This window comes from Psittacula echo (genome assembly GCF_963264785.1).
Source record: "Psittacula echo genome assembly, chromosome: 4".
NCBI lineage: Eukaryota > Metazoa > Chordata > Aves > Psittaciformes > Psittacidae > Psittacula > Psittacula echo.
This window is the reverse complement of record NC_137738.1, coordinates 97334010-97359553: the sequence shown is the minus strand read 5'-3', so window position 1 is coordinate 97359553 and position 25544 is coordinate 97334010. Positions and strand designations below refer to the sequence as shown.

Sequence of the window (25544 nt, the reverse complement as noted above, 5' to 3'; positions counted from 1 at the left end):
AATTCTTTGTGGGGAATTTCTGAAACTGCACTTAGGAAACATACAGGAATTTTCTGTATGGTTAGAAGTTATATTTAAAAGTGCAATAATTCAAGTGCATCTTGGTGTTGTATTTTGTTACATCATGCATGTTTACCAAACATTTAATTTAATGAAAGTACAGCGGCACCTTTGGAAAAATTCTATGTTAAGATAATCAGTGGAGAAACCTGTATAAATGTATGTGTAGTAACTTTGCTCATTTTTAGTATGATGTGATTCACTTCAGAATCTCTAAGGCAAATACAAACTGTGTAAGATCATTGTTTCATTTGGAGTTTCTCTTAAAAGTGCCTTTTCTATAATTGAGGTAGTCTAAGTGTTAGAATCACACAATTTAAATTGTGTTTACCTCAAGCTTTTACTGAAGTCTGGCTCCAGTATCAGTTCAGTGAAGCCAGAACTTCACCCCATGATACTGTTTTTTAAACCTTCAAAGAAAAAGATGGAGTTATTGAAAGGAAAACATGTTGATGAAAAGAATTAAATGGAAATACAAATATCTGTGGGGAAGAAACACTGTTTAAATGATGCATACTTTATTTTTAGTTCTCTGCCTACGAGTTCCTGTATTCGAATCCTCCGAATGCAAGATCCTGAAAGAGGCCAAAGAACACTGAATTTCAAAAATAGGAATGACAAAGAGGAAGATCAATAAGTATTTCTCTGTATGAATATGACATATTATTGAGGATAAATGTGTAATGATGTGTATAAAGTTACTATTTCCTGATGCTGAAAAGGGGATCTTTTCTTAGATACTCTTGGGAAACGAAGAGGTTCCAGTATTTTTTTAATTACATTTTTTTTTTTTTTTTTTTTTTTTAAGAATTACTGTGTGTGTACAGAGCAATAATAAGCACAGTTTTTATGATGAGAAAATCCTAAATGTTCAGTTGATATTTTTAACTACCTGCTAGTATACTGACTTTTTTAATCAGTTGTTCTGTCTTCTGGAAAAGACAAAATGTATTTTATATGACTATGGAGTAATATTTTAATAAACAGTGAGAACTGATCCTTGTGGTAATGTTTTAGCATCTCTCCGCTCTTAAAATTAGCATTAAGTTAAAAATGTTTCTTTCTAGCTCTGTTTCTTAAACGTGTGTTATTAAATACATGCAGTAAAACATGTTTCTTTTTTTTTCCAGTGGAACCACAGCAGCTGACCATGTTAGCATTTATAGTGTATATTTTCATAATTAGAGAAGTGAAAACTTATTTGCAGTATATTCTCTGGGCAGGAAGAATATTTCCTCCTGAAGAGTTTGTAGGGAAGAGTTTGAGTTTCTTTGAACATAGGCGTACAAAACCTAGGAATCTGTGGCTTTATAAACTCTAAATTTTTTAACCCAAATAAACTCCATTCTTGAACAGCCTGTGTTTGCAAGTATATACTAAGACTGTAGATACTAATTATAACAAACCAAAGGGACAGAAGTCATTCCAAAATAGAGGAATTAAGTGGAATAAGAATTTGGGGAAATAATACAGTAACTTTTATATGGCATTGTATAGGCCTGCGTTTTGCTGGGTGTCCCCACCTCCTTCGGGACTATAGTAGAGCAGTTAAATTAAGCTTGCTTTATTTAAATAATACAAGCATTTTTGGGGGATTAGAGGGAAAAAGAACCACCAGATTTTTCAAACTTCCCCAAATTAACCTTTTTTGTTTTCTTCTCCTTTCTCCAGGAACTTGAATTTGTTGGGAGCTCTTCAATCGCTTTTTAGAGTTTAGCTATCAGAAGTACATTTTTCTTTTTGACATTATGGGGATACAAAAACCACTGAGCCTATTCAGAGAACAGTTCTGCACTTTCTACAGTTATTTCCCGAACAGCAATTCTTCAATAAAACCTCATTGCAGTGTAATTTTTAACTTGACTTTGTAGCTGATTTTGTTTTCAGCTGCTGCACGTATTTTGTGGTCTTTAACATTGTTTAGTTTTTTCACAAGCATATATTAAAGCTGTAGGTATCTCTGGATGGAAGCTAGGTAAGAAGGGAAGGAAATAACCCAGCCAAAACCAGCTTGAGAAAACTAACTGCAGTTCTAGTGTGTTCGAACTGTAGGAACTAATTCTGGTGACCTTTTAAAAGCTTCAGATGTTTACTTCTGAAAGGCCAGGGTGATGGGCCGCCAGGCTTGTCACACCCTTGAGGAAGTTCCTGAAGAAACAAGGCCAGGCTTTTTGTGGAGGTGTGTGGCAGAAGAGGCATAGACATCAGTCATAAATTCAAGTGGGGAGGGAGGTTCTGGCTGGATAAAACAGAGGTAGGGATTGTTCCTAATGAAGATATGAGGCATTTGAGTATGTCCTAGTAGGCTGTAGAATCTCTATCCGTGGAGGCTTTTTTGGTCTAAATAGACTGCTGCACCTCCTTCAAGCAGGGAGCTGGACAGGAGACCTTTGGAGGTCCTACCAAACTCAGCAATTCCATAACCATGTGATTTGATGGAATATGTATTAAAGATACAACTTTAGGATTATGTGAAAACACTTGGGGCAGAGGGGTGGTGTGTGCTGGTGTAGGGACACATCACCATACAAAGTGCGTATTTGGCGAAACTTGTCTGGAACACAAGTCTGGATTGTTTGTACTGGGAGTCCTTGATACTATTACATGATCATGAGCCACATGTTTAGTTTGGCTCAATTTTATGATGAAACTAGAACATGTTTTAGACCCTTTTACAATATGAATGATAGAATGGTATAGCATTGTTTCCTCCTGATATTCTTCAGCATTCAAAAAATATAAAGCAAGAGTGCAGGAGAGAGAAAAGGATTTATCTTCATTAGTATGTTTATAATGAGTTGTGTGGAGAAGAGGTTCAGGAAAACTGATTATTGCATTACTTCTGAGCTCACACTTCAGCTTTCTCCCACGTTTTTTATACTTGAAATACCGGAGCATTTGGCAACAATTCTGGTCTTCGGTTCAAAGCAATATATTGTATTTATTCTAATATACCACTGTACTTGGATGAAAATATGTGCCTGGCTTTAATTGTAAGTAACTGTTTTCATGGCAGAAGATTAATCCTGAATAAACGATTACTGAAGCACTTGCTTGGATGCACTTATTTTTGCAGTGATCCTACTAAGGTCTCAAAACTACTTCATTCTTGGTGCTTTAAATACAAATTTCACTATACCAGCTACCTAGAGGGAGGATTGCAGTACTGATGTTACATTTTGTGACTCTGTTTGACTTGTTGGCCATTTTGGAGGGCAATGCATTGCTTAATGCTGCATTAAAGTAAATGGAGCCTGTCCAGCTACATTAATTCGAGGTACAGGGAAATGTAGAATGAGGTACTGCTGCTCTAGTAAGTATACGTAAAGTGGAAAGGCATAAATTCCCAGGAATATTCAAGAAGTAATTTACATTTAAGTGGAAACAATGGGCATGGCATTCTCAGAAGCATGGAATGTTTTCAGACTGTGGGGTTTTTTTAAGTTACAGCCAAATGTATACAGCACCACCCTCTGATTTGCTAAGATGATTACCTGTGTAGTCGAAGTGAAATCCTGGTATTAAAAATTGCAGTTGAAATTTCTGTCTTTTGCTGTTTGTTGGAGTATGAAGAAACTTAAGCATGGATGGCTGTGGTTGTGGCAACAATTGATTCTGTGTGTGTCACATGCCCCCTGCCCCCCATGTTTATTAGCAAAACGTGTAAAACTGGTTTTTGTTAGGGTTTTTTCCCTCAATTTTAAGACGAGCTTCACTTTTAAAATCTGAAAATACAAAGAATTATTTGGTTTGTGTCATATTTATTGTTTAGCTATTAAGAGTACCAGCTTGTTTCTTCATAAGGTAAAGAAGAAATACCAAACATGCAATTGTGAGATGTTCACTCTTGTTTTGTTGTAATCCTGTATGCAGCTAGGAAATGTGGTATAGAAAAGATTTTTATCTGCAATTTCTGCAGTCTGCCAGTTCTTGGTGCTTTCCCACAGCTGTGCAGAACCTGTACTTGCCACAGTATGAACTTGACTGATATACATGGAATTGAGAAGGAAAGTGGTTCTCTTCACTATCACTTCACATCATCATACTTTATGGTGAATTTACCAGTAATGATTTTTAACAACAAGTCTATTTATATTAAACCAAGGGTAGGTTAGTGTCACATGATAAGAAGAAATAACACTTAAGTGAGGGGAAAAACATTATAAGACCAGCTTTAGGTCCAAGCAAATAAACCGTATTTGAATTCCAGCTAGCTCAAAAAGCTACATAAGCACAGGTCTGGAAGGTTTACTGTTAAATCTTAGCATTAGCATCTTAGAGGATAAACAGCTGCTCTGCTGGTAAATGCAGATACAACTGTTGGTTTCTTAAAATATGACCCTTCAGGTGAGTGAGTGCGAAGAGGTTTTCTTCATGCTTTTAGAATGAAATATGTACTTCCCAGTAGTACAGTGACAGAGAATTAAAGATTGAACTTTTTTTGTCTATTACTGGGCTGAAGACATGAAATAAGAATTAGGGGTAAAGGTCAAATGTTATAAATTTATTTTGGGACATATATATTGCAACCTCTGTGGAAGCTTTTGAAAATTCAGGCAAAGATCAATACACTTCCAATAAAACCTTTAAACTTCCAATAAAACAATATTTTAAACATTATATATATATTTATATATATTTTTAATTAAAGGGATCATTTTAGCAGGATTATTTTTTTTTTCTTTTTCTTTTTATATTGCATTCCTCTGACATAGCTCTTTCCAGACTGAAGGGATGCAAATGAGGTAAGAATTAAGGCAAACCTAAAAGGCATGCAAATGAAGTACATTTATATCCACTGACAATACAAGCACATGTGTGGATCAGACTTAAGAGCTGAGGAACTCTTCCCCTCTGTCTGTCCAGTACTACTTTACAGCAGAATGGTGACATGATTTCTAGTAAACAGTTAACATTACTGTGGGAATTCAGTGTCACTAACATTACTCAGTCTAGGAGACACAGAGCTAGCATCAGTAAAACATGAACAATAAATAATATAATTCACTGCAGCACAGGACTGCTGCACAGGCTTCAGAGGAATGGGGGTGTGAAATGACATTGCACACATCACGTTGTGGCAGTTTATTTTTGTAATATATACTTTTAAAATTCTTTAGCAAATGACATTCTCATGCACACAAGTGTTTCAAACACAAGAAGCAAGTCCATTTATAGGTAGTCCAAGCAAATTTTTGTGTGTGTGGAAATAGCTGCAAACTGAATGGAACATTAAACTTCTGTGCAGTCTATGACGCATTGTACACAAGCTCATTTTTGAATGTCACATTGCAGGAGTAATACGATGGAAGGATCACTCTTTGCAGCTTCTTTGAATTCATCCAGTGTGATCTGGTCATCTTTATTCTTATCCATCTTACTGAAGATCTTGTCTACCCGTTGCTCAGGCGTCAGACCATCCTCATTCATTTTCATCATGATCACAGTGCCCACCATTTTGTAGATGGCCTTTGGAAGAAACCAAATAGAAAATTCAACATACAAACTAACCTGATTTCTTGATGTGATCAAATTCTGGAAAGATACTCCAGCAATAACAGGACTGTCAGTTTCCCAAAGGATTAAGCGGTTTTTTTTCTCTTTTTTTTTTTTAAGAATCCGGTGTCCTTGCATTTAAAACAAGGAAGAATGTGGTTTACTTTTTTTAGGTGTAGATTATTTCAGTGGTTACATTTTGCATTCTAGAACGAATTTCTGTGCTTTCTGTTTCAGAGTGCAAAACTGTTGTAACCTATTCTCTGGATCAACTGTTTCTTTGGCTTGTAATCACTCCATTGAAATATTTCACAGGAATTCTGAATAATCAGTGTTAGAAATTATCACCCTTTAACAGCTTTCTATGGGTTCAAAATCTGGTGTTAACTACTGTGGTGAGTAGCTGGTTGATAACGATCATCCTTCATCCTTCGTATTATGCACTGTGGGCATCTTAACGCCCATCTGTGAGACCTCACTGAAAATAGCGTGTTGTTTTTCCTGTAAATTTTTGTAACCATCTGAAGCTAATCTCCAGTGAGGCTTCAGCTACTTGAGCTACAAACCAGTAATTTCATGGGTGGTAAGTGATTTTGAGACGGGCTTTGTAAATCCTTTGCTGTGCTATTCGTATGGTTAATCTGTTCATCAGAGAAAAAAAGCAATTACCTTTGGGTATTTAAAAGCTTATATGTACTCCCTGCAATGTTCAAAGATTACATCTATATAAATCTCAGTCTGCTTGCCCCATTGAAGCATGAGTCAGTGTAGAACGAATGTATGTAATCTATGCTTTTAACGACAGGTACAGCTATTCGTGGACTTAAAAGCTAAAGGGTATGGGAACAATTAATTTCTGTTAATGTTCAGACAGGTTATTTTTAAGTGTCACATTGACCTCACCTCTATGATTTCCAGCATTTCCACTCTTGTAATTTTACCATCACCATCCAAGTCATACATGTTGAAGGCCCAGTTAAGCTTTTGCTCAAAACTGCCCCGTGAGGTGATGGACAGTGCACAAATGAACTCTCTGAAGTCGATGGTCCCATCTCCATTTTTATCAAAGGTTCGGAAGGCGTGCTGGGCAAACTTCGAAGCGTCTCCATACGGAAAGAACTGCAAAATAAAACAATGACTAGAACTGTGGGCAATGCGAAAGAACAAGTTCTGTACCTGCCTGCAAAACACTGAAATGAGCCGTTTATGGAGAGTTGCTGGTGTGCTTTGTGTGAAATTGAAGCTACACAATGTAAACTTCTGTAACAGCAACTGCAATGACTAGCCAAAAGTTTTCTCTACAGCAAACAACCATTACAAATATATTTAATCCTAATTTAAAGCTAAATTAATGAGATGAACCTGAAACTGAAGTTGGGTGCAAATGGGAGATTGTATTTAATATTCTCTGATTATGAAAAACAGTGACCAAGGTGCATTTTAGCACTATTTTTTCTGCCCTTGACATGTTGCAACCAAGCAAATGTGTGGGCTTGTTGTTACAGAACTTCATTTATTCAAAAAGAATAATCTACACATAGCATAAAAAACCAGGGACATATGTTCTGCCAACCAACATTAATACAAGTGCATAAGATGAGAGCTGAGATAAACAATATAGAGCAACGCTTTCATGTTTAATATCCGTTACGAGTGAACACTGCAACTGACTGTAGTTTAACAAAATATTTTACATGACCATAAAATATAGGTTTTCAGCTGATGTTTTTTCCCTCAGGAAACCTGTGATTTAAGACATTTGAGACAGTAGTTGTTCTTTCTGTGGCCCAGATGCAAGAAAACATACCTCTTAAGAATGGAAGTTTCAAACTGGAGCTGAAGTCCCACAGCAGTGCAGGGACTGTACACAAATAATGTTTGTTTCTATATTCTCAGCACAATTTTGTGGAGGTTTTCATGCTCCTAAAATAAATACAAACCTGAATTATCCCAATCTGGGGCCATCTGATTTTGTGCTTTTTGAAACTCCTATTCTTAGTAAGTATTGCATTTTATAATATAAGTTAGGAGGAAATTTCAGTAGCAGCCGAGGAAGAGGATCTGCAATTTTCAGTTTTCCATTTCCCCATCCAGAGCTTTCACTGCAGGCCGGTGGTTGCTGTGGTCAGCTGTGAAAGCTCTTGAACATCACACTCAAATTTCATGGGGGATCTTGGGGATCTCACAGCATATACAAGAAATGGGTGCTACTAATTGTCTGAGTAAACACAGCTGTAGAACATGGCAAGCCTTTGCTGCTTTTCCTTTGAGGAGGCCAAGTGACCATTTGGATACTGTGTCTTGCCCTAAAAACACACAACTTCATGTGCAGCCAGCTGCTTCTACTATGTGGCCATGTGGGTCACGTCATTGCTGTATTGCCAAAGGGGTCCTAATCTGAAAGTTTTCTTCAAAACTGTTTTCTCTGATACCAGTTTTTTCAGGCATCATTCTGGATAACCTTCGCATTGTGGAAGAGGTATGATACAATCATTTTCCTGGCTCAGTGGCATTACAGTCATTGTAAGATCTTCCTCTTACCCGCAAAAGAGAGCACGGTTAAACTTTGCCCCCCCTCCATCCATTCAGAATATTGTCCTGTTGTAAATTAACCCTAAAGGGTTGCAAATCGCAGTGTTATCCCAGAAAAGGTCCATCTCGACTCCCAAGTATCTTTTCAGGAAGATATTTGAGCATGGTGTGGAGGAATCTGGCATGTACCCATTCCAGTGGTGGTTTGTCCAGGTTAACATTGCTGTTAAAGTTGTGATTTTCTCAGTTGACTTTGTATGGATCACAGTCCACCCACAGCTTCTGTGTCCCTTCTCCAATAGCTGAAAGAGGCATTTGATATTGTCTGCTCCTTAAAATGTAACTTACGGGGTTGTGCTCAACTCAGCCCCTCTTATGTTCTGATAATCCAAACTGATGGAGCCTTAAATACCTCAATGGTCTGTTCCAGCTCTTTCTGTACTTTCTGATTTTTGACCTTTTATCTTTTCTTGTAAGCATGACTGGACTCGTAAACACACACAAAGAGAGATGGATTCTCTGATACAGCTCAGGCCTGCAGCGACTGCAGCTACCAGACCTTGCTGAATTGTTCTTCTGGTGAAAACCTCAGCCTTCTTTCAAAGCCTCCGTGGGAGGCCTTAGCTAAGTGTAAAGACACAGACTTTAACTACTTTAAAATAGGGATCTTTAGACGAGAAACACCCATACTTGGCAGGGGGAATATAAGGAAGGAGGATGGCACTCTGGCATGAGCTCAGTGAATGCCTCAGAAACAAGTAAAGAAGAACACAGGGAGGATTTTCAGAGGCTACAGCCACTGTGCAGGTCAGTGCTTTCAGCCTTCCCTTCCAAACCCTTGTCCAGGTGATCAAACTACTTATGAGAGTAATTAGTTCCCTTCTGCTGCAATGGTACCACTGAAAACTGCACTCTACACACAGCATTTTCTCCTGCCTTACCCTTTTCATCCAAAACCCAAGACAAACGATGCCTGCCTGGGTTTTTTACAGCAGTAAGTTCCACAGGTGACCAAACACTGATCATTCCTTTGTTTCTGCCCTAGTCTCATCTCTTGCTTGGACTGTGCCTTTCCTGATCAGTTAGATGAATGTGCTGGCATGTGAAGAAAGTGTTATCTCCACAGACAACTACCAATTAGGAAAGGAAAAAGGGAGAGGAAAAAAATCCCTTTTTCTGCTTCTACATAGTGGAGAAGATTGTCTTGCAGATTCTTAGCTCCTAGAGTGTTTCTGGACACTCTTGTGGTACATGGGAGCTTTTCTAGGGTCCTGGAGTATCTCATGAACAGCATCTGCAAATTGTACGTAACTTAAGTCTTTGGGAAACTGATCAAATATGTAGGAATATTTATCTGCCTGGCTGCAGATGCCTTAGCATCTTTGAAGTGATGATGCTCACAGACAACTCCGTGGCCAGCTCTATTCAGATCACCTTTGGGAGCGAGTTACTGAAAAAGCATAAAGCATATAATAAAGAATATGCATAAAGCATATAAAGCATGTGGCTCAAGCTTTAGCATATGGAAAGAAAAAAAACAACCAAAAGCAGTATGTTTCTTCAAATTCCCCAGTGATGTGGGAGGTTAAAAAAAGAAGGGTCTCTCCTTCATTTGTAGGGTGGAGTGGGGCAAATCTACAGACTGGCCTGAGTGGTGCTTTGGTTTTCACGCAATGTTCTATCATGTTTTGAGATGCATTTCTATTAAAAGGGAAATTCTGCTATAAAATGGAGAAAGCCAGAATTGGTGTACAAAGAGCTGTACACGCTGCCTGCGCATGCCCAGGTGACAACTCAGGCACTCATGTAACATCAGAGCTTTCAGCACTGAGGCAGCAGGTGGAGTGCAGAACAGGGTGCGAGTGAGCAGGAGGTGGTACAGCGCTTCTGTATCCCATTAAAAAATCTACTTTAACTCACGTAATTTTCACAATTCTCACTTCATCTGCATCTTAACTGCTATGATACTGAGCAGAATGTATACGATCAGCCCTATGGGCCAATGAAATGATCCAGCTACTACAATGGGTTTTGAATGGGGCCTATGATCATGTTAAATCTGAAAGCCTTTCTTTGCCACTTCCTAGTTCTGTCAAAGGTTTTCCCTGAGTTACTATGCATTGGATGAGATCTTTAAGGAACCGAAACACATCCAAATGTTCCTACTCAAGTCCAGACCCCCAAGGGCCTTTAGGCAACCAAGGCAAAATCCACAAAGGGACACAGGCAATGAAGGGCTCTGAGCAGTTGCCTCCATAGCCAGGTCTTCCATCACTCTAAGGTGTGCATGTTTTGGCTGTGGATTTCCAAGGCCTTTTCTCAACAAATCTTCCCTCTAAACTTTGGAGATCCTGTTTTCAGAGGCAGTTAAGCACACCTTACTCTGCTGAAGTCCTTCTGCGGTTCCTATCCCCAGCTGCCCTTTAAATTAAAAGCATTTAGATGCATTTAGATAACCACTGAGGATTTCAGCCTCAGAGCTTTCAGAGGCAGAAGTTTACTGTAGAGACATTACAGGCAATGAATGAGCACCCAAGAATTTGGCTCCACAGAAGTAATTTCAGCAGCTCTGCATGCTTCCATTAACAACTTAATTAAAGTTAAGGGATTTGTATCCCAGAGATACAGATGTTCCTGTCTTGTTCCCAGCCCTCAGCCACCAAGTAGCAGCACATCAGCACAGAAAGGTACATCATATGCCTTTGAAAGGTCTGGGCTGTCTTGTCCATATGTATTGGAAATGAACTGCGGTTACAATGATTTAATTTCTTCACTGAAATTTCAGGGTATGGAATTGGATGATGTTTCTGCACTGCACTAGAGGTGGGATGCTGTAACAGATCCAGACATGATATTCAAAATTGTGGTACCAATGGGGACCCTCTTCTCAACCACCTTCTCTGTTCCTGTCCCCTCTGCATTACGCCTCCATTACATAGAGACATCCTAGGATATGTCCCTGCCCATGGCAGGGGGGTTGGAACTACATGATCTTAAGGTCTTCTCCAACCCTATGTATTCTGTGATTCTATGATTCTATGATAGGTCTTGCAATAAATCACCCCCAGCTACAGCACTGATGCCACAGATCTCCACATAAGCTGAAGCAAGTGCTGCACTAATGAGAATGATGGGGATCCCCGATCTCTGCTTCACCACACATACAGGCAGAGGAAAAAGGGCAGGTTTGTTGGGTCTTGTGGGGCAATGATGCATGTAAATCACAGTATCACAGTATGTTAGAGATTGGAAGGGACCTCAAAAGATCATCTAGTCCAATCCCCCTGCCGGAGCAGGAACACCTAGATAAGGTTACACAAGAATGTGTCCAGGCGGGTTTTGAATGTCTCCAGGGAAGGAGACTCCACAACCTCCCTGGGCAGCCTGTTCCAGTGTTCTGTCACCCTCACTGAGAAGAAGTTTCTTCTCAAGTTGAAGTGGAACCTCTTGTGTTCCAGTTTGTACCCATTACCCCTTGTCCTATCATTGTTTGCCACTGAGAAGAGCCTGGCTCCATCCTTGTGACACTCACCCTTTATATATTTATATACACTAATAAGGTCCCCCCGCAGTCTCCTCTTCTCCAAACTATAGAGACCCAGCTCCCTCAGCCTTTCCTCATAAGGGACATCCTCCACTCCCTTAATCATCTTAGTTACCCTGCGCTGGACTCTCTCCAGCAGGTCCCTGTCCTTCTTGAACTGAGGGGCCCAGAACTGGACACAATATTCCAGATGCGGTCTCACCAGGACAGAGTAGAGGGGAAGGAGGACCTCTCTCGACCTACTGACCACCCCCCTTCTAATACACCCCAGGATGCCATTGGCCTTCTTGGCCACAAGGGCACAGTGTTGGCTCATGGTCATCCTGCCATCCACTAGGACCCCCAGGTCCCTCTCCCCTACACTACTCTCTAACAGGTCCTTCCCCAACCTATATTGGAACCTGGGGTTGTTCCTGCCCAGATGCAGGACTCTACACTTTCCCTTGTTATATTTCATCAAGTTATTCCCTGCCCAACTCTCCAGCCTGTCCAGGTCTCGCTGGATGGCAGCACAGCCTTCTGGCGTGTCAGCCACTCCTCCCAGCTTAGTGTCATCAGCAAACTTGCTGACAGTACACTCAATTCCCTCATCTAAATCATTGATGAATATATTAAATAATACTGGTCCCAATACTGACCCTTGAGGCACTCCACTAGATACAGGCCTCCAACTAGACTCCGCCCCATAGACTACAACTCTCTGGCTTCTCTCCTTCAGCCAGTTCACAGTCCACCTCACTACCTGATCATCCAGACCACACTTCCTCAGTTTAGCTATGAGGATGCTGTGGGAGACTGTGTCAAATGCTTTGCTGAATTCAAGGTAGACCACGTCCACCGCTCTGCCATCATCCATCCACCATGTTATTTTCTCATAAAAGGTTATGAGGTTGGTCAAGCATGACTTCCCCTTGGTAAAGTCATGTTGACTGCCCCTCATAACCCTCTTATCCTTGACATGCCTTAAGATGGCATCAAGGATAAGGTGCTCCATCACTTTCCCAGGGATGGAGGTGAGGCTGACCGGTCTATAGTTACCCGGGTCCTCCTTCTTGCCCTTTTTGAAGACTGGAGTGACATTTGCTTTCCTCCAGTCCTCAGGCACCTCTCCCGTTTCCCAAGACTTGGTAAAGATGATGGAGAGTGGTCTAGCAATGACTTCCGCCAGTTCCCTCAGCACCCGCGGGTGCATCCCATCTGGACCCATGGATTTATGGATGTCCAGATTGCTCAACTGGTCTCTAACCCACTCCTCATCGACTAAGGCAAACTGCTCCAGTGACCTAGCTTCATCTGAGGTCTCAGGAGTACAGGGCTCTTCAGGACTGCCTCCGGCAGAGTAGACAGAGACAAAGAAGGCATTCAATAACTCTGCCATCTCTGTATCTTCTGTCACCAGGGCACCCATCCCGTTCACCAGTGGGCCTACCTTGCCTCTGGTGTTAGTTTTATCAGCTATGTATTTGAAAAAGCTCTTTCTGCTGTCCTTGACCCCTCTTGCCAGATTTAATTCTAAGGAGGCCTTAGCCATCCTAGCTGCCTTCCTACATCCTCTAGCAGCAGCCTTATATTCCTCCCAAGTGGCCAGCCCCTCCTTCCATGACCTGTAAACTCTGCTCTTCCACTTGAGCATACCCAGCAGTTCCTTATTTAGCCACGCAGGTCTCCTGGTCCTCTTCCTTGACTTCCTACGTGTCGGGATGCTCTGATCTTGAGCTTGGAATAAGCAATCCTTGAATGCCAACCAACTATCTTGGGCCCCTTTACCTTCAAGCAGCCTTGCCCATGGGATTTCCCCTAGCAATTGCTTGAAAAGGCCAAAGTTTGCCCTGCTAAAGTCCAGGGTTGCAATTCTACTTGCTATTCTACTGGTCCTACCACACAAGGTCCTGAATTCCACCATCTCGTGGTCGCTGCAAGCAAGGCAGCCCTCAACCTTTACTGCTTCGACCAGACCCTCCTTGTTAGTGAGGATGAGATCCAGCAGCGCTCCTCTCCTGGTTGGCTCATCCACCATTTGCATGAGGAAGTTATCATCCATACAGTGGAGGAACCTCCTGGACTGTGGCTGGGTTGCTGAGTAGTCCTTCCAGCAAACATCAAGGAAGTTAAAATCCCCCACAACAACCAGGGCCTGTGCCTGTGAGGCTGCTCTCAGCTGCCTGTAGAAGGCCTCGTCAACTTCCTCACCCTGATCTGGTGGCCTGTAACAGACACCCACAACAGTATCGCCCCTGCCAGCCTGCCACTTAATTCTCACCCACAGACTCTCAACTCGCTCGTCCTCTGTCCCTGGACGGAACTCAGTACATTGCAGCTGCTCTCGCACATAAAGAGCAACCCCACCACCCCGCCTGGCTGGCCTGTCTTTCCTGAAAAGGACATAGCCCTCCATGAGTATATTCCAGTCATGCGAGCTGTCCCGCCACGTCTCTGTAATTGCCACCAGATCATAATCCCCTGACTTAACACAGGTCTCCAACTCCTCCTGCTTATTTCCCATGCTGCACGCATTGGTGTACAGGCATTTCAAGGAGCGAGCTGAGCTCACCGATTCCACCCTAGGATTATAGGAGGCCTCCCAGTCTTCATCAATTCTAGAGTGCTGCCCCACTGGGGCAAGCCCAGTTACAACCCCATCCCCCTTCGAATCTAGTTTAAAGCTCTCCAAATGAGCCCTGCTAATTCATGCCCCAGCATCCTTTTGCCTCGGTGAGATAAACCTTTCCCACGTGCCATCATCCGGACTGGAGCCTTATAAAACCAGCCGTTATCAAAGAACCCAAAGCCCTGCCTGCAGCACCAGTCTCGCAGCCAATCGTTTACGGACTGAATTTTCCCATTTAGTCCGACATCATCACTGGAAGATGGAAGAAGTGAGGAGAAGATCACTTGAGCCCCAGACTCTTTCACCATCTGCCCCAAGGCCCTGTAGTCTTTCTTCATCCCCCTCAGACTGCGGGAAGCAGCTTCCCCCCCACCTGTCTGGAAGACCAGCAGCAGGTAGTAGTCTGTCGGGTGCACCAGGCTGGGGAGCGCCCTGGTGATATCCCTGATCCGGGCTCCAGGCAGACTACACACTTCCCTATGATGAGGGTCAACTCTGCATATCGGGCCCTCTGTTCCTCTCAGAAGGGAATCGCCTACAACAATGACCTTTCTTTCTTTCTTATCAGAGGCAGTCTTGAGGCGTGAAGTCGACCGCCTTTTCCTATGTGACCTTGTAGTCTGGCCTTGCACCACATCCTCACTTACCTCTCCATCAAGATCCAGGGCCTCAAACCTATTACGGAGGGGCACCTGGGGAATCAGGGCAGGAAGGGAGGAAGGTTGCCCACGGTTCCGAACTGGAACTCGCTTCCAGCCCTCATCGTCTTTTTGGTCCCTTACCTCTGCGCGACAGCTACAGGGCAGGGGCTGTCTCGGGCCATCCCCCTCTGTCAAAGAGGGCAGGGGGTCCATCCCCTTTTGGGGGGTATCTCCCTCGAACCGTTCCTGCTGGCACGCCAGGGAGTTACTCCACCAGTCGATCTCCCTTTCACACTCCCTGATGGTCCTCAGCGTCTCGACCTCCTCCTTAAGTTCTGCCACCAATCTAAGCAGATCTTCTACCTGCTCACACCTCACACAGGTGGAATGCTGGCCTCCCTCCCTCGGCAGCAGCAGGCTCTGGCACTCCCTGCAGCCAGAGACCTGAACAGCCACGGTTTGGGACAGGGTCTCTGTCTGAGTTGCTACAGTCTCCTAACTGCAAGGTGTCCTTCTGGAGGCGACCATATTGGTCAGCAGTCTGGGACACCAGCAACAGAGTCCACAACACGACCTGCTTGTTCCTCCCTGCGCCCGGTGGGCAGTGACAAGTCACTGCCCCCTCAGAGGCTCTTTCAAGGCAAGGGGCAGGGGTGCGGTCGCCGTTACTGCGGGAACGCCCCCTGCCACGTCAGCCGCTCTCTCGCAAGGGCTGCTGGGGCTTCGGGGATCGGGAGATGTCGGGAATCGCGATGTCTCTGCGCTGTCCCCTCTGCTTTTCCTAATCTCTGCTGAACCTCGTGGTCTCTGAAGCGTGCCGGCTCGGGATCTAGCTGGGATAGCTCCGATCAGCTGACTGACTGGAACAGCAGCAGGGCTCTGTGGAGTATGTTTCAAAGCTGAAAGCCTTGCCCAGCAACATTTTGTGTGTATTACCAAGCTGGTTAGCTTAAAAATGTCTTTTTGTAAGCTGTTTTTACTTTGCAGATGAAACTGGAAAGAGCAAGCATACCCTGTTCATGGTTAGTGAGTTGTATTTCCTCTGCCTTCCAAAGTACAAACAAATGGATAAACACAGTACTACTGTGTCAGAGTGCGTACCTTTTGAAGTCCAAGCTCAGTGTATTCCTGCAATGTAACAGCAAGATTACCAAAGCAGACAATGATATTTAGCCTGTCAATGTGTAGGGCTGATGCTGATGGAATATGCAACAAAGAAATGGCATCGATGTATTTTTTTCTGTCACATGTTAATATAGCTACACTGCTCCAGAAGGCAGATTCATTTTGTGTTCCTCCTACAGCTGCCTCTACTGGGAGCAAAGCATTATCAGTTTTCTGTCTTCTCCCACTCAACCTTTGAGGGGCTACCTCTTTCCAGCTTGTCATACACATACCAAAGCACTCACCCCCAAAACATAGAATCATAGAATAGTTAGGGTTGGAAAGGACCTTGAGATCATCTAGTTCCAATCCCCCTGCCATGGGCAGGGATACCTCACACTAAACCATGTCACCCAAGGCTCTGTCCAACCTGGCCTTCAACACCGCCAAGGATGGAGCATTCACAACCTCCCTGGGCAACCCATTCCAGTGCCTCATCACCCTCTCAGTAAAGAATTTCTTCCTTATATCCAATCTAAACTTCCCCTGTTTAAGTTTTAACCCATTACCCCTTGTCCTATCACTACAGTCCCTGATGAATAGTCCCCCCCCAGCATCCTTGTAGGCCCCCTTCAGATACATGTGAGTCCCTGCTCAGTATCTGGGAGAAAGGCCATTTTCTGGCTCAACTATAGCCCTTTTACTGTGCTTTACACAGACAAAAGGTCCACTGGGCTGACCCACAGGCAAAATGCAGAAGCAAAGCATGCAATGCCACAAGCTAGTACTTCAGGTGTGCATGGCTTTTACCTACAGATGCCTTCAGAGGAATCAAATTCTCTTTAGTCAGCCAAAAAACCGAGTTGGATTATGTTTTGCTGAGTATGAGGGAGGAGGTTACTCCATGGGATTACAGTGGATTGATGCACACAAATCTGGGCTTCAGGCTGACAGGATACAGACCTGAGCCTTTCAACACTGGCAAAATTCATTGCTGCAAAACAGAAACCAGCATGGTATTTTCTGCAGCAAGGTGAATAAAAAAAAGACATCAGGGATAAAGCATCAGTTGCAGAGCAGGAATGATACAGCAAAATGAGAAAAAAACCTCAAACAAATTTATAGACTGTCCCAGAGCTAATCGTCACAGTAAAAGCTCTCCAGTCTTTTGTCTGCACAGATGCTGAGTCTGGTATAGCTGCACTCTTCAGCACATCTGCCGTGTAAGGCAGAACTATCCCACATAGGAAAACTGCCTCCAGCTTGCTGGAGGGTCCATCTACAGCCATGGGTATGTAGGTTTTAGCAGCCCCTGAGCCACAGGGCTGAGCCTCTGGAAATGATAATCTTGAGGACCATCAATGACCAGAGCCTCAATGCCTATATAGATCCAGGCCTCAGTTCTCCATGTGTAAATCTGTGAGAAGTCCCCACCTCAGAAGTGCTCTGTGAGATAAATACAACAGAGAATTGTGACTCTTTCAAATACTGCTGCAGTGGGAGTCATACAAACAGCAAGGACTGGGGAGAACTGCCAAGTTCATGGATGTTTACTGCTTATGTCTCTGCTTAGTATCTTTCATGCTGTGAACATGAATGCATGCACAGACACACGGGGAGGCTCATATGCAGCTGTTAGTTCTTCACATAAAGAAGAAATACAAGAGCCAAGAAATGTAATTTTCCCCCTTCACGGGAAAAGTTCACAACTTGTACAGGCTCAGCCTGTAGTGGGATCAGAGAAGAATCTGTTTCTTACCCAGATCTCCAAGGACCGTGCCTCGCTCTTACATTGTAAGTCACCCGATCTTGCAGACGTTTCTAGCCACTGCAGAAATGCTCATTTCAGGGATATGGAGAAGAAATACTTGAGAATTTAGGAGCTAACCCTGAATTATCAGTAACAGTTCTCTGCAATTACGTGAGACGCAGGTTAAGAGACCAGAGAATAAGCACACACTATAGGCTATGATAAAGTAAGATCCACAAGAGGTTGCAGGAAGATGGATGGGAAAAGAGAAGCCATGCTGCTGCTTCTCAAGCATCCATCTGCCTCTACCTCTAAAAAAACCCTTTCAACCTGAGAAGTTAATCTCTATATTCACATTTGTGGGGAATTAGTTATTAACTACCAGGAAATGAATTGATTTTCAATCTCAGCTTTTCTCTTGATTAGATTTGGACAATAAGACACTTAATTGAGCTGTCGGAGTGCTATAGGTCAATACACCAGCACATCAGCTATTACTCAGTGCTAGCAAAAAAAAAAAATATCTGAATTCAGAGTGTATTGTCAAAACAATTAGTATTGCCAGTGCTTAATGCCATGACAACTGTTGATTAAATGTTATTTCCCTTTGATCTTCCTTAACTGAGCTGCAGCACTGGAACTCTTTATTTATTTTAAGTTTGGCACAGTCTTCCACTACTCCAAGGTCAGTGACAGCACAAGGCTATGGCAATGTCAGGATCCTGCTGTGCTGTAGCTATGCCCCAGCCTAATTACAACATCCTTTTTCTTGACATCATATTATCTCTTTAGGAATCTGGTAATGTACCAGATGGAGAATACACTGATCTGGAACATTCCTTCTCCCCCTCTTCCTCTTTCCCTTCCCCCCAGTACTGATCACCTGACTCCTTTTCATCTCTGAAAAAGGCTTTATTTTCCCAGTGAGTTTTGGCTCCAAATGTTGAGAGCATTAACCTGAATGCTGCGCCTGCTGTGCTGTGAAGTCCTTAGTGCAAATTTCACAAAAGAACAGGCCTATAGAAGCATCAGGAAGTCCTATTTCCAGCCAGAAAGGGATTTGAAACACAAAGTCACTAAAGTCTGAGACAACCATCTTATGAATACACAGATGGAGCTGCAAAAAAAATGCTCGTGCCTGAAATATCTGACTGTCTCATATACTTACGTAATATGTCCTCCTAAAATTCCTATACATATGGAGTTGTTGTAGCTCAGTACTGCAGAAAGGAAACTGCAGAAAGAGAAGGAAAATGGCTATAAGCAGGGAGTGTTGGAGAACTGAGAATTTGAACCTCAAGATCCCAGTGACTGCTAAACTACAAAATCCCTTTTCTTGATACCGAGTGCAAAACCTGCTAATACAGGAATTACCAACAACTAGCTTTAACTTCTGGAAAGAACTATCAATTCCCTTAGGCACAGCTCACTGAGCTGGGAACTGGTGGATTCAGGTATCTTTTCCAGTTCATAAAACCTGTGGTAATAACAGCAGTCCATAAACCTTTCCATCCAAGGAAGGAAACTACAACCTGAAGTCCAGAAAGACCAAAGGAGTAGAAAAGAGGAAAGCTGTATGGCACCACAAGCATCTTGAGAGAAAAATAAAGTGCTCAGAAAGTCACTGAGTGCTCACGGAGAGACAATGGAAGGGCTGACTGCCCCCAAAAATGGTGTTCCCTGCTGCTCCCTGCCATCGCAGGCTAGAAATGGGAACTACAGCCAGCATTTCCAGGCAGCTTGGTCCCAGTAGGAACACATTCAACATATAAGTAACCGTATGACAGTCACAGTCCCTAGGTCGGTCAGTGTGCAGCGCTGTGCACTTCATCCCTTTGGTCCCAGCCAACCACAGGCAGTGGGCAGGCAGTGGGGTTTTTTTGTGTTGTACTCAAAACTTGCAACAATGCCTAAGGGCCAGGCAGAATTAATGACACAGGGCACATGGGAACCCAGCTGGGTAAATCCTGATATCCCTGCTTGGAGACAACGCAACATCTGTCCCTGAACTCCTGTGGTCTTGTCACACAAACATGTGTCTGGTTGGAGTTGGTAACAGAAGAATAAGGTTTCCATGCAGGACAAAATGGGGAAGAGTTAAGGGAATGGAAAGGACCCTAAAGTTAGAGGTGAGAGACAGGAAGGATGGCAGCAGTGGCAGCAGTAGTACTTAGCCAAGGAGCAGGAGGGCAATGACTTCGTATCATCCATTTTTCCCTTGGCATATCCTGTTGACTTTTATTTTCAGTACTGAGTTTGAAAGCAATTAAACTACTCACAGAGGAGCTGTACTAAAATGAAGTTTCTAATAATTTGAAATTGGAAATGGGCTCCTATATAACTGCTGCAAGGCTTTCCCTTTGCAAGGAAGCTGTGAGCAGACAGGTTTTCAGGTAGCCGCCTGAAACTTACAGCCCTGCTTTGAAGATCCATCTTCTGTAACCCGGTCACTTCTGTTCTTATGGTGAATAGATAATAAAAAAGGACTCTTTTAACACAGTGCAGTTTTAAGATTCCAGCTTTGCAAGATAACGTATTTTCTCCCATATCTACACTTTCTCTTATGTTGTAAGTTCTTTCAAAGGTCAATGCCAAGACCTACAAGCCCAATTGTACACAAAAACTTTGAAATATCATCGTTCTGGTGCAAAGGATAGCACATCTGTATGTATCGATGTGGACTAAATCAGTTCTTGCTTAGGAAAAATGTCTTGGAGGACAACACTCTTGAGCTCACTGACGTTTAAAAAAAATCCCCGTTTTATTTATGTGAACTGTTGTGCACATTTCTAGTTCCATGTGAATAGAAGTATTATTATTGTTGTTATTGATAGCCACGATATCTAGGAATGCTGGTTGAAAAGCACTTCTTACATAAAACCTAGATCTCAACATACAAGAGAAATAAAGAAGAGGTAAAGTCAGTGCAAAGGAGCCTGGAGGACTTTTCTTTGTGACTTGATTCCAATGGATCTTCCCAAGAGTGGGAAAGCAGAAAGGAATGACACAACCCATTGTGTCACCTTCTGGGAATTAAGATGTATGGGCAGGTCTAGAATAAACCACAGATGTGCAAAGACAGCTCTCAGCAACACTGTCTCCTCGTCATTAGCTTCACAGATCAACCCCCCTAAGGGGAAGGGATCTTGAACAAAGACTTTCAAAGGATGAATGCAAGGATGTAAAGGAGCATTACATTCTTGTTCCTTGTCTAAAATGGTGCAAGAAGCGAAAATCCTCATGGTACACAAAATCATCTTTTCCCCATCAGTTATGTTCTTTGCCATCTGTAGAAAGAGATGTAGAAATTCTCCCTGTGGGCCATATGGATTGCTGCTTTCAGAGACATGGCATCTCCCTGTATATGCTGCTGCCATGCCAGTACTGACTGTGCTCATGAGCCAATGCAGACAAAATGTGGATATTGTGATAATCAGTACTAGATGGTTCCCAAAGGTGTCTTCTTTTTAGACAACTGGCCACCTAAAGAAGACAGTATCATCCCACATGTAGTAGCGCTTCTCCTCTGTTTCATCCCTCCTACCCCAATCAACTTGTGGGGGATGCAGCCTTGTATGAGATTATCATAAGTAAAGCAGATGTTTGAAGGGGGAAAATTACCCACAGATTCTGTCCCCTCAATACTGTAACTCTGTATTATCAACTTGCAGTGGGTTTTTGTGGTTTTATTCACTCTTCCAGATATCAGACATGATTTTCAAGAGTTCATTTTAGAGAAATCTGTAAACCTATTAGTAAAAAATTGGAACATGCCACTTGTCGATTTAAAGCATTGCAAGTGAGAAGCAGGGTTGCCTTCTCTCCTGCATTTGCCTGCTGAAGTGACTTAAAGCCTTCAGCACATGATACCTTTGAATTTCAGCTTCTTTCTGCTATGAGAAAACCACCACTGCAGCTAAAAGCTATAATGGGTACAACAGCCTCTTCTGTTACAGATAAATCAACTGGGTAAGAGCTTACCTGCCACTTGGTTCCTTTAAGATCTTAGAATTATTCATGTACTTAGACTATGAACGACTTAACACTAAAATGCAATAAGACCATAGAATCATAGAATAGTTAGGGTTGGAAAGGACCTTAAGATCATCTAGTTTCAACCCCCCTGCCATGGGCAGGGACACCTCACACTAAACCATGACACCCAAGGCCTCATCCAACCTGGCCTTGAACACCACCAGGGATGGAGCATTCACAACTTCCATGGGCAACCCATTCCAGTGCCTCTCCACCCTCACAGTAAAGAATTTCTTCCTTATATCCAATCTAAACTTCCCCTGTTTTAGTTTTAACCTGTTACCCCTTGTCCTGTCACTACAGTCCCTGATGAATAGTCCCTCCCCGGCATCCTTGTAGGCCCCCTTCAGATACTGGAAGGCTGCTATGAGGTCTCCACGCAGCCTTCTCTTCTCCAGGATGAACAGCCCCAACTTTCTCAGCCTGTCTTCATACGGGAGGTGCTCCAGTCCCCTGATCATCCTCGTGGCCCTCCTCTGGACTTGTTCCAACAGTTCCATGTCCTTTTTATGTTGAGGACACCAGAACTGCACACAATACTCCAACTGAGGTCTTACGAGGGCAGAGTACAGGGGCAGGATCACCTCTTTTGACCTGCTGGTCACGCTGCTTTTGATGCAGTCCAGGATACGGTTGGCTTTCTGGGCTGCAAGCGCGCACTGAAGCTGGCTCATGTTCACATTTTCTCATCAACCAACACCCCCAAGTCCTTCTCCACAGGGCTGCTCTGAATCTCTTCTCCGCCCAACCTGTAGCTGTTCCTGGGATTGCTCCGACCCAGCTGTAGGGTCGAGGTCCCTCTGGATGGCATCCCTTCCCTCCAGCATATCAACAGAACCACACAGCTTGGTGTCATCGGCAAACTTGCTGAGGGTGCACTCAATCCCACTGTCCATGTCACCGACAAAGATGTTGAACAAGACCGGTCCCAACACCAATCCCTGAGGGACACCACTCGTTACCGGTCTCCAGCCGGACATTGAGCTATTGACCACAACTCTTTGCGTGCGGCCATCCAGCCAGTTCTTTATCCACAGAGTGGTCCACCCATCAAATTGATGTCTCTCCAATTTAGAGACAAGTATGTCTAAAGGACAGTGTCGAACGCTTTGCACAAGTCCAGGTAGATGACATCAACTGCTCTACCACTGTCCATCAGTTCCGTAGCCCCATCATAGAAGGCCACCAAATTGGTCAGGCAGGCTTTCCTCTCAGTGAAGCCATGCTGGCTGTCACCAAGCACCTTGTTGTTTTTCATGTGCCTTAGCATGCCTTCCAGAAGAATCTGCTCCAAGATTTTGGCAGGCACGGAGCTGAGACTGACTGGTCTGTAATTTCCTGGGTCATCCATTTTCCCCTTCCTACTATCCCATACAAAGGGATAGTATAAAATCAATTCTAAAATCTGCAGAGAACAAGCTACCTTTAATTAAAAACAATAAATGATTTTTATCTAAAAGGGTGAACAAAGCTATATTAACAAAAGATGCATGCTTAAAAGAAAGCTACTATCTATGCAATTCTTCCAACGCCAGGCTATCTCACTGCATGCACTGTTTGACACCATCATAACAAGTGAAGTTTCAATAACTCGATTAGGAGTCAGCTGAAAAGAAGACAATAAAAAGCGCTCCTTGCTGCTTTATTTATCACACAAGCTTAGTGCAGCTACACATTCTTCTTTGGATTAAGTCACCCTCTGTGCACCAGACCAACTGAAGATACTCTTACCACTTCAGTTTGACACAAAATTCTGAGTGTGACCAATGTAAAACTGGTGTCTTCATTGTAGTAGAGAACGTAATTTCCTTTCAATATCAGATCTATTTGAATTCTTCTCCCCAGCTAGAAAAAATCTCTAAAAACCTGAAAGCCCAACTAAACCCACTTGCAGGGAGCAAAATACAAGATCTATTAAAAATACGCTCCAAAATGCAGACTGATGCAATCTCAACTGCCCAGCAATATAATTATGGTAACTAGCTCACATTAGGGAATAACTGTTGCTTTTCCATACTGAGTAATTAATAGATTTGTCTTTTTCCCCCAAGTATTCTGGCAACCATGTTAAATATATCAAGTTGTAGGCTTTCACGAATACACAACAACAGCTACACAGTCCTTAGCAAGCATGCAATGGTACAATAATAGTAAATAATAATAATAATAATGGCAAAAAAAGAGTTCAGTATTGGGGTGAGAGTTCAAAGGAGGACACCTGCTTTCAGGTAAGTTTGCTCTTCTATCTTATAAGAGCAGCAGATTGCATCCTTTCTAATATTCCCCTACCCCAGAGTCAACAAAGATGAAAAAAAACCCCTATAGACATTAATGGTTGAACAATAAACTATGCAATCATGACCAACCTATTATGCTACCAACAGCTTTCCAGAAAGATGCCGGTTTATGCTTGCTAACAGTGAGCCTCCCAGGAACACTGTTCTTGGTGATGCCAGTTCCCAAACGTCCTTTCAAAGTTTATAGCTGGGAGATACAGCCCAGTTCCTGACATCCCAAAGTTCTTTCATATCTCCTCTATGAGTTGACTGCATATAATGTTCTTTAGAGACAAGTTCTTTCTAGTGAACAGTAATGACATATATTTCACATTTATTTGATAGACTTACATTTCATATCAGATGCAACTAAGGATGAAAAATAATGACCTAATTCTAGTAAGATGTTAAATTCTCAAACAAAAAAATCAAAACCAAAGTTACAGAAAGATGAGAATACAACAAGAAAGCATTTTCTCGATTGGTTGCTATTATCACTGAAGCAGCAGGTAAACAATCTTCTCCAGCATGGGGGATTTTCTGAATTTGTTCTTCTATTGCATTAATTTTGCAACACACTCCTGACTTCTTGATGGTCAAAGGATTTCCAAGCCTCTAAACACTTCATAAATCATGTGCAAGAGATACTCAATTCACAACTGCTCTCTAAAAGGCAGCTGTCTCTAGAATGCAACTAGTTTCACAGAGACTCCATACATGATATATAACACATAATACATAATATTTAGCCTCGTACTTAAAATTATATCACAGAGTTGGCATTTCTTCTGTTTCAGAGATCATGCACTTATAAATTTGGGTAATCCTCCACTTCTCATAGTGTGAGATCTTTATGGAGAGGGGCAGCATCTCCATAACTAAGGTCAGCACCAGATTTCCTTGTAAAAAAGTCCTGAAATTCTTTGCATCTTTCCTTGGTGACAGCCAAATACCTAAAGGTGATAATACTGCCCAGGCAAAGACTGCAACAAACTAGCCAGAGAATTCAGTCTCTGAGGATGTAAAAATACTTACTGAACAAGAAACACAGGAGAATTGTATATAGTCTCTGTTAAACAATAGCACACAGTCTCCCACAGCATCCTCATAGCTAAATTGAGGAAGTGTGGTCTGGATGATCAGGTAGTGAGATGGACTGCGAACTGGCTGAAGGAGAGAAGCCAGAGAGTTGTAGTCTATGGGGCGGAGTCCAGTTGGAGGCCTGTATCTAGTGGAGTGCCTCAAGGGTCAGTACTGGGACCAGTATTATTTAATATATTCATCAATGATTTAGATGAGGGAATTGAGTGTACTGTCAGCAAGTTTGCTGATGACACTAAGCTGGGAGGAGTGGCTGACACGCCAGAAGGCTGTGCTGCCATCCAGCGAGACCTGGACAGGCTGGAGAGTTGGGCAGGGAGAAACTTGATGAAATAGAACAAGGGAAAGTGTAGAGTCCTGCATCTGGGCAGGAACAACCCCAGGTTCCAGTATAGGT

The 25544-nt window shown here is 42.9% G+C and overlaps 2 protein-coding genes across 6 annotated transcripts in view; one reads left to right on the top strand and one right to left on the bottom strand.

The window, feature by feature from the left end:
- Positions 1-3035, top strand: part of SMC6 (structural maintenance of chromosomes 6) — a 33187-nt gene extending 30152 nt beyond the window's left edge. For 3 of the 4 annotated variants that reach the window (XM_080614945.1, XM_080614944.1, XM_080614942.1), the window contains one exon: positions 589-3035. In XM_080614945.1, coding sequence (XP_080471071.1) covers positions 589-697 — 109 coding nt within the window. In that variant the 3' untranslated portion in view covers positions 698-3035. The remainder of the gene's footprint in view (positions 1-588) is intronic. The other variant, XM_080614943.1, reaches the window with a different exon arrangement.
- Positions 3036-5331: 2296 nt separating this feature from the next.
- Positions 5332-25544, bottom strand: part of VSNL1 (visinin like 1) — a gene marked incomplete at both ends in the record, with an annotated part of 52509 nt that continues 32296 nt past the window's right edge. The window contains 2 exons of one of the 2 annotated variants that reach the window (XM_080617021.1): positions 5332-5529; positions 6460-6675. In XM_080617021.1, coding sequence (XP_080473147.1) covers positions 5332-5529; positions 6460-6675 — 414 coding nt within the window. The remainder of the gene's footprint in view (positions 5530-6459; positions 6676-25544) is intronic. The other variant, XM_080617022.1, reaches the window with a different exon arrangement.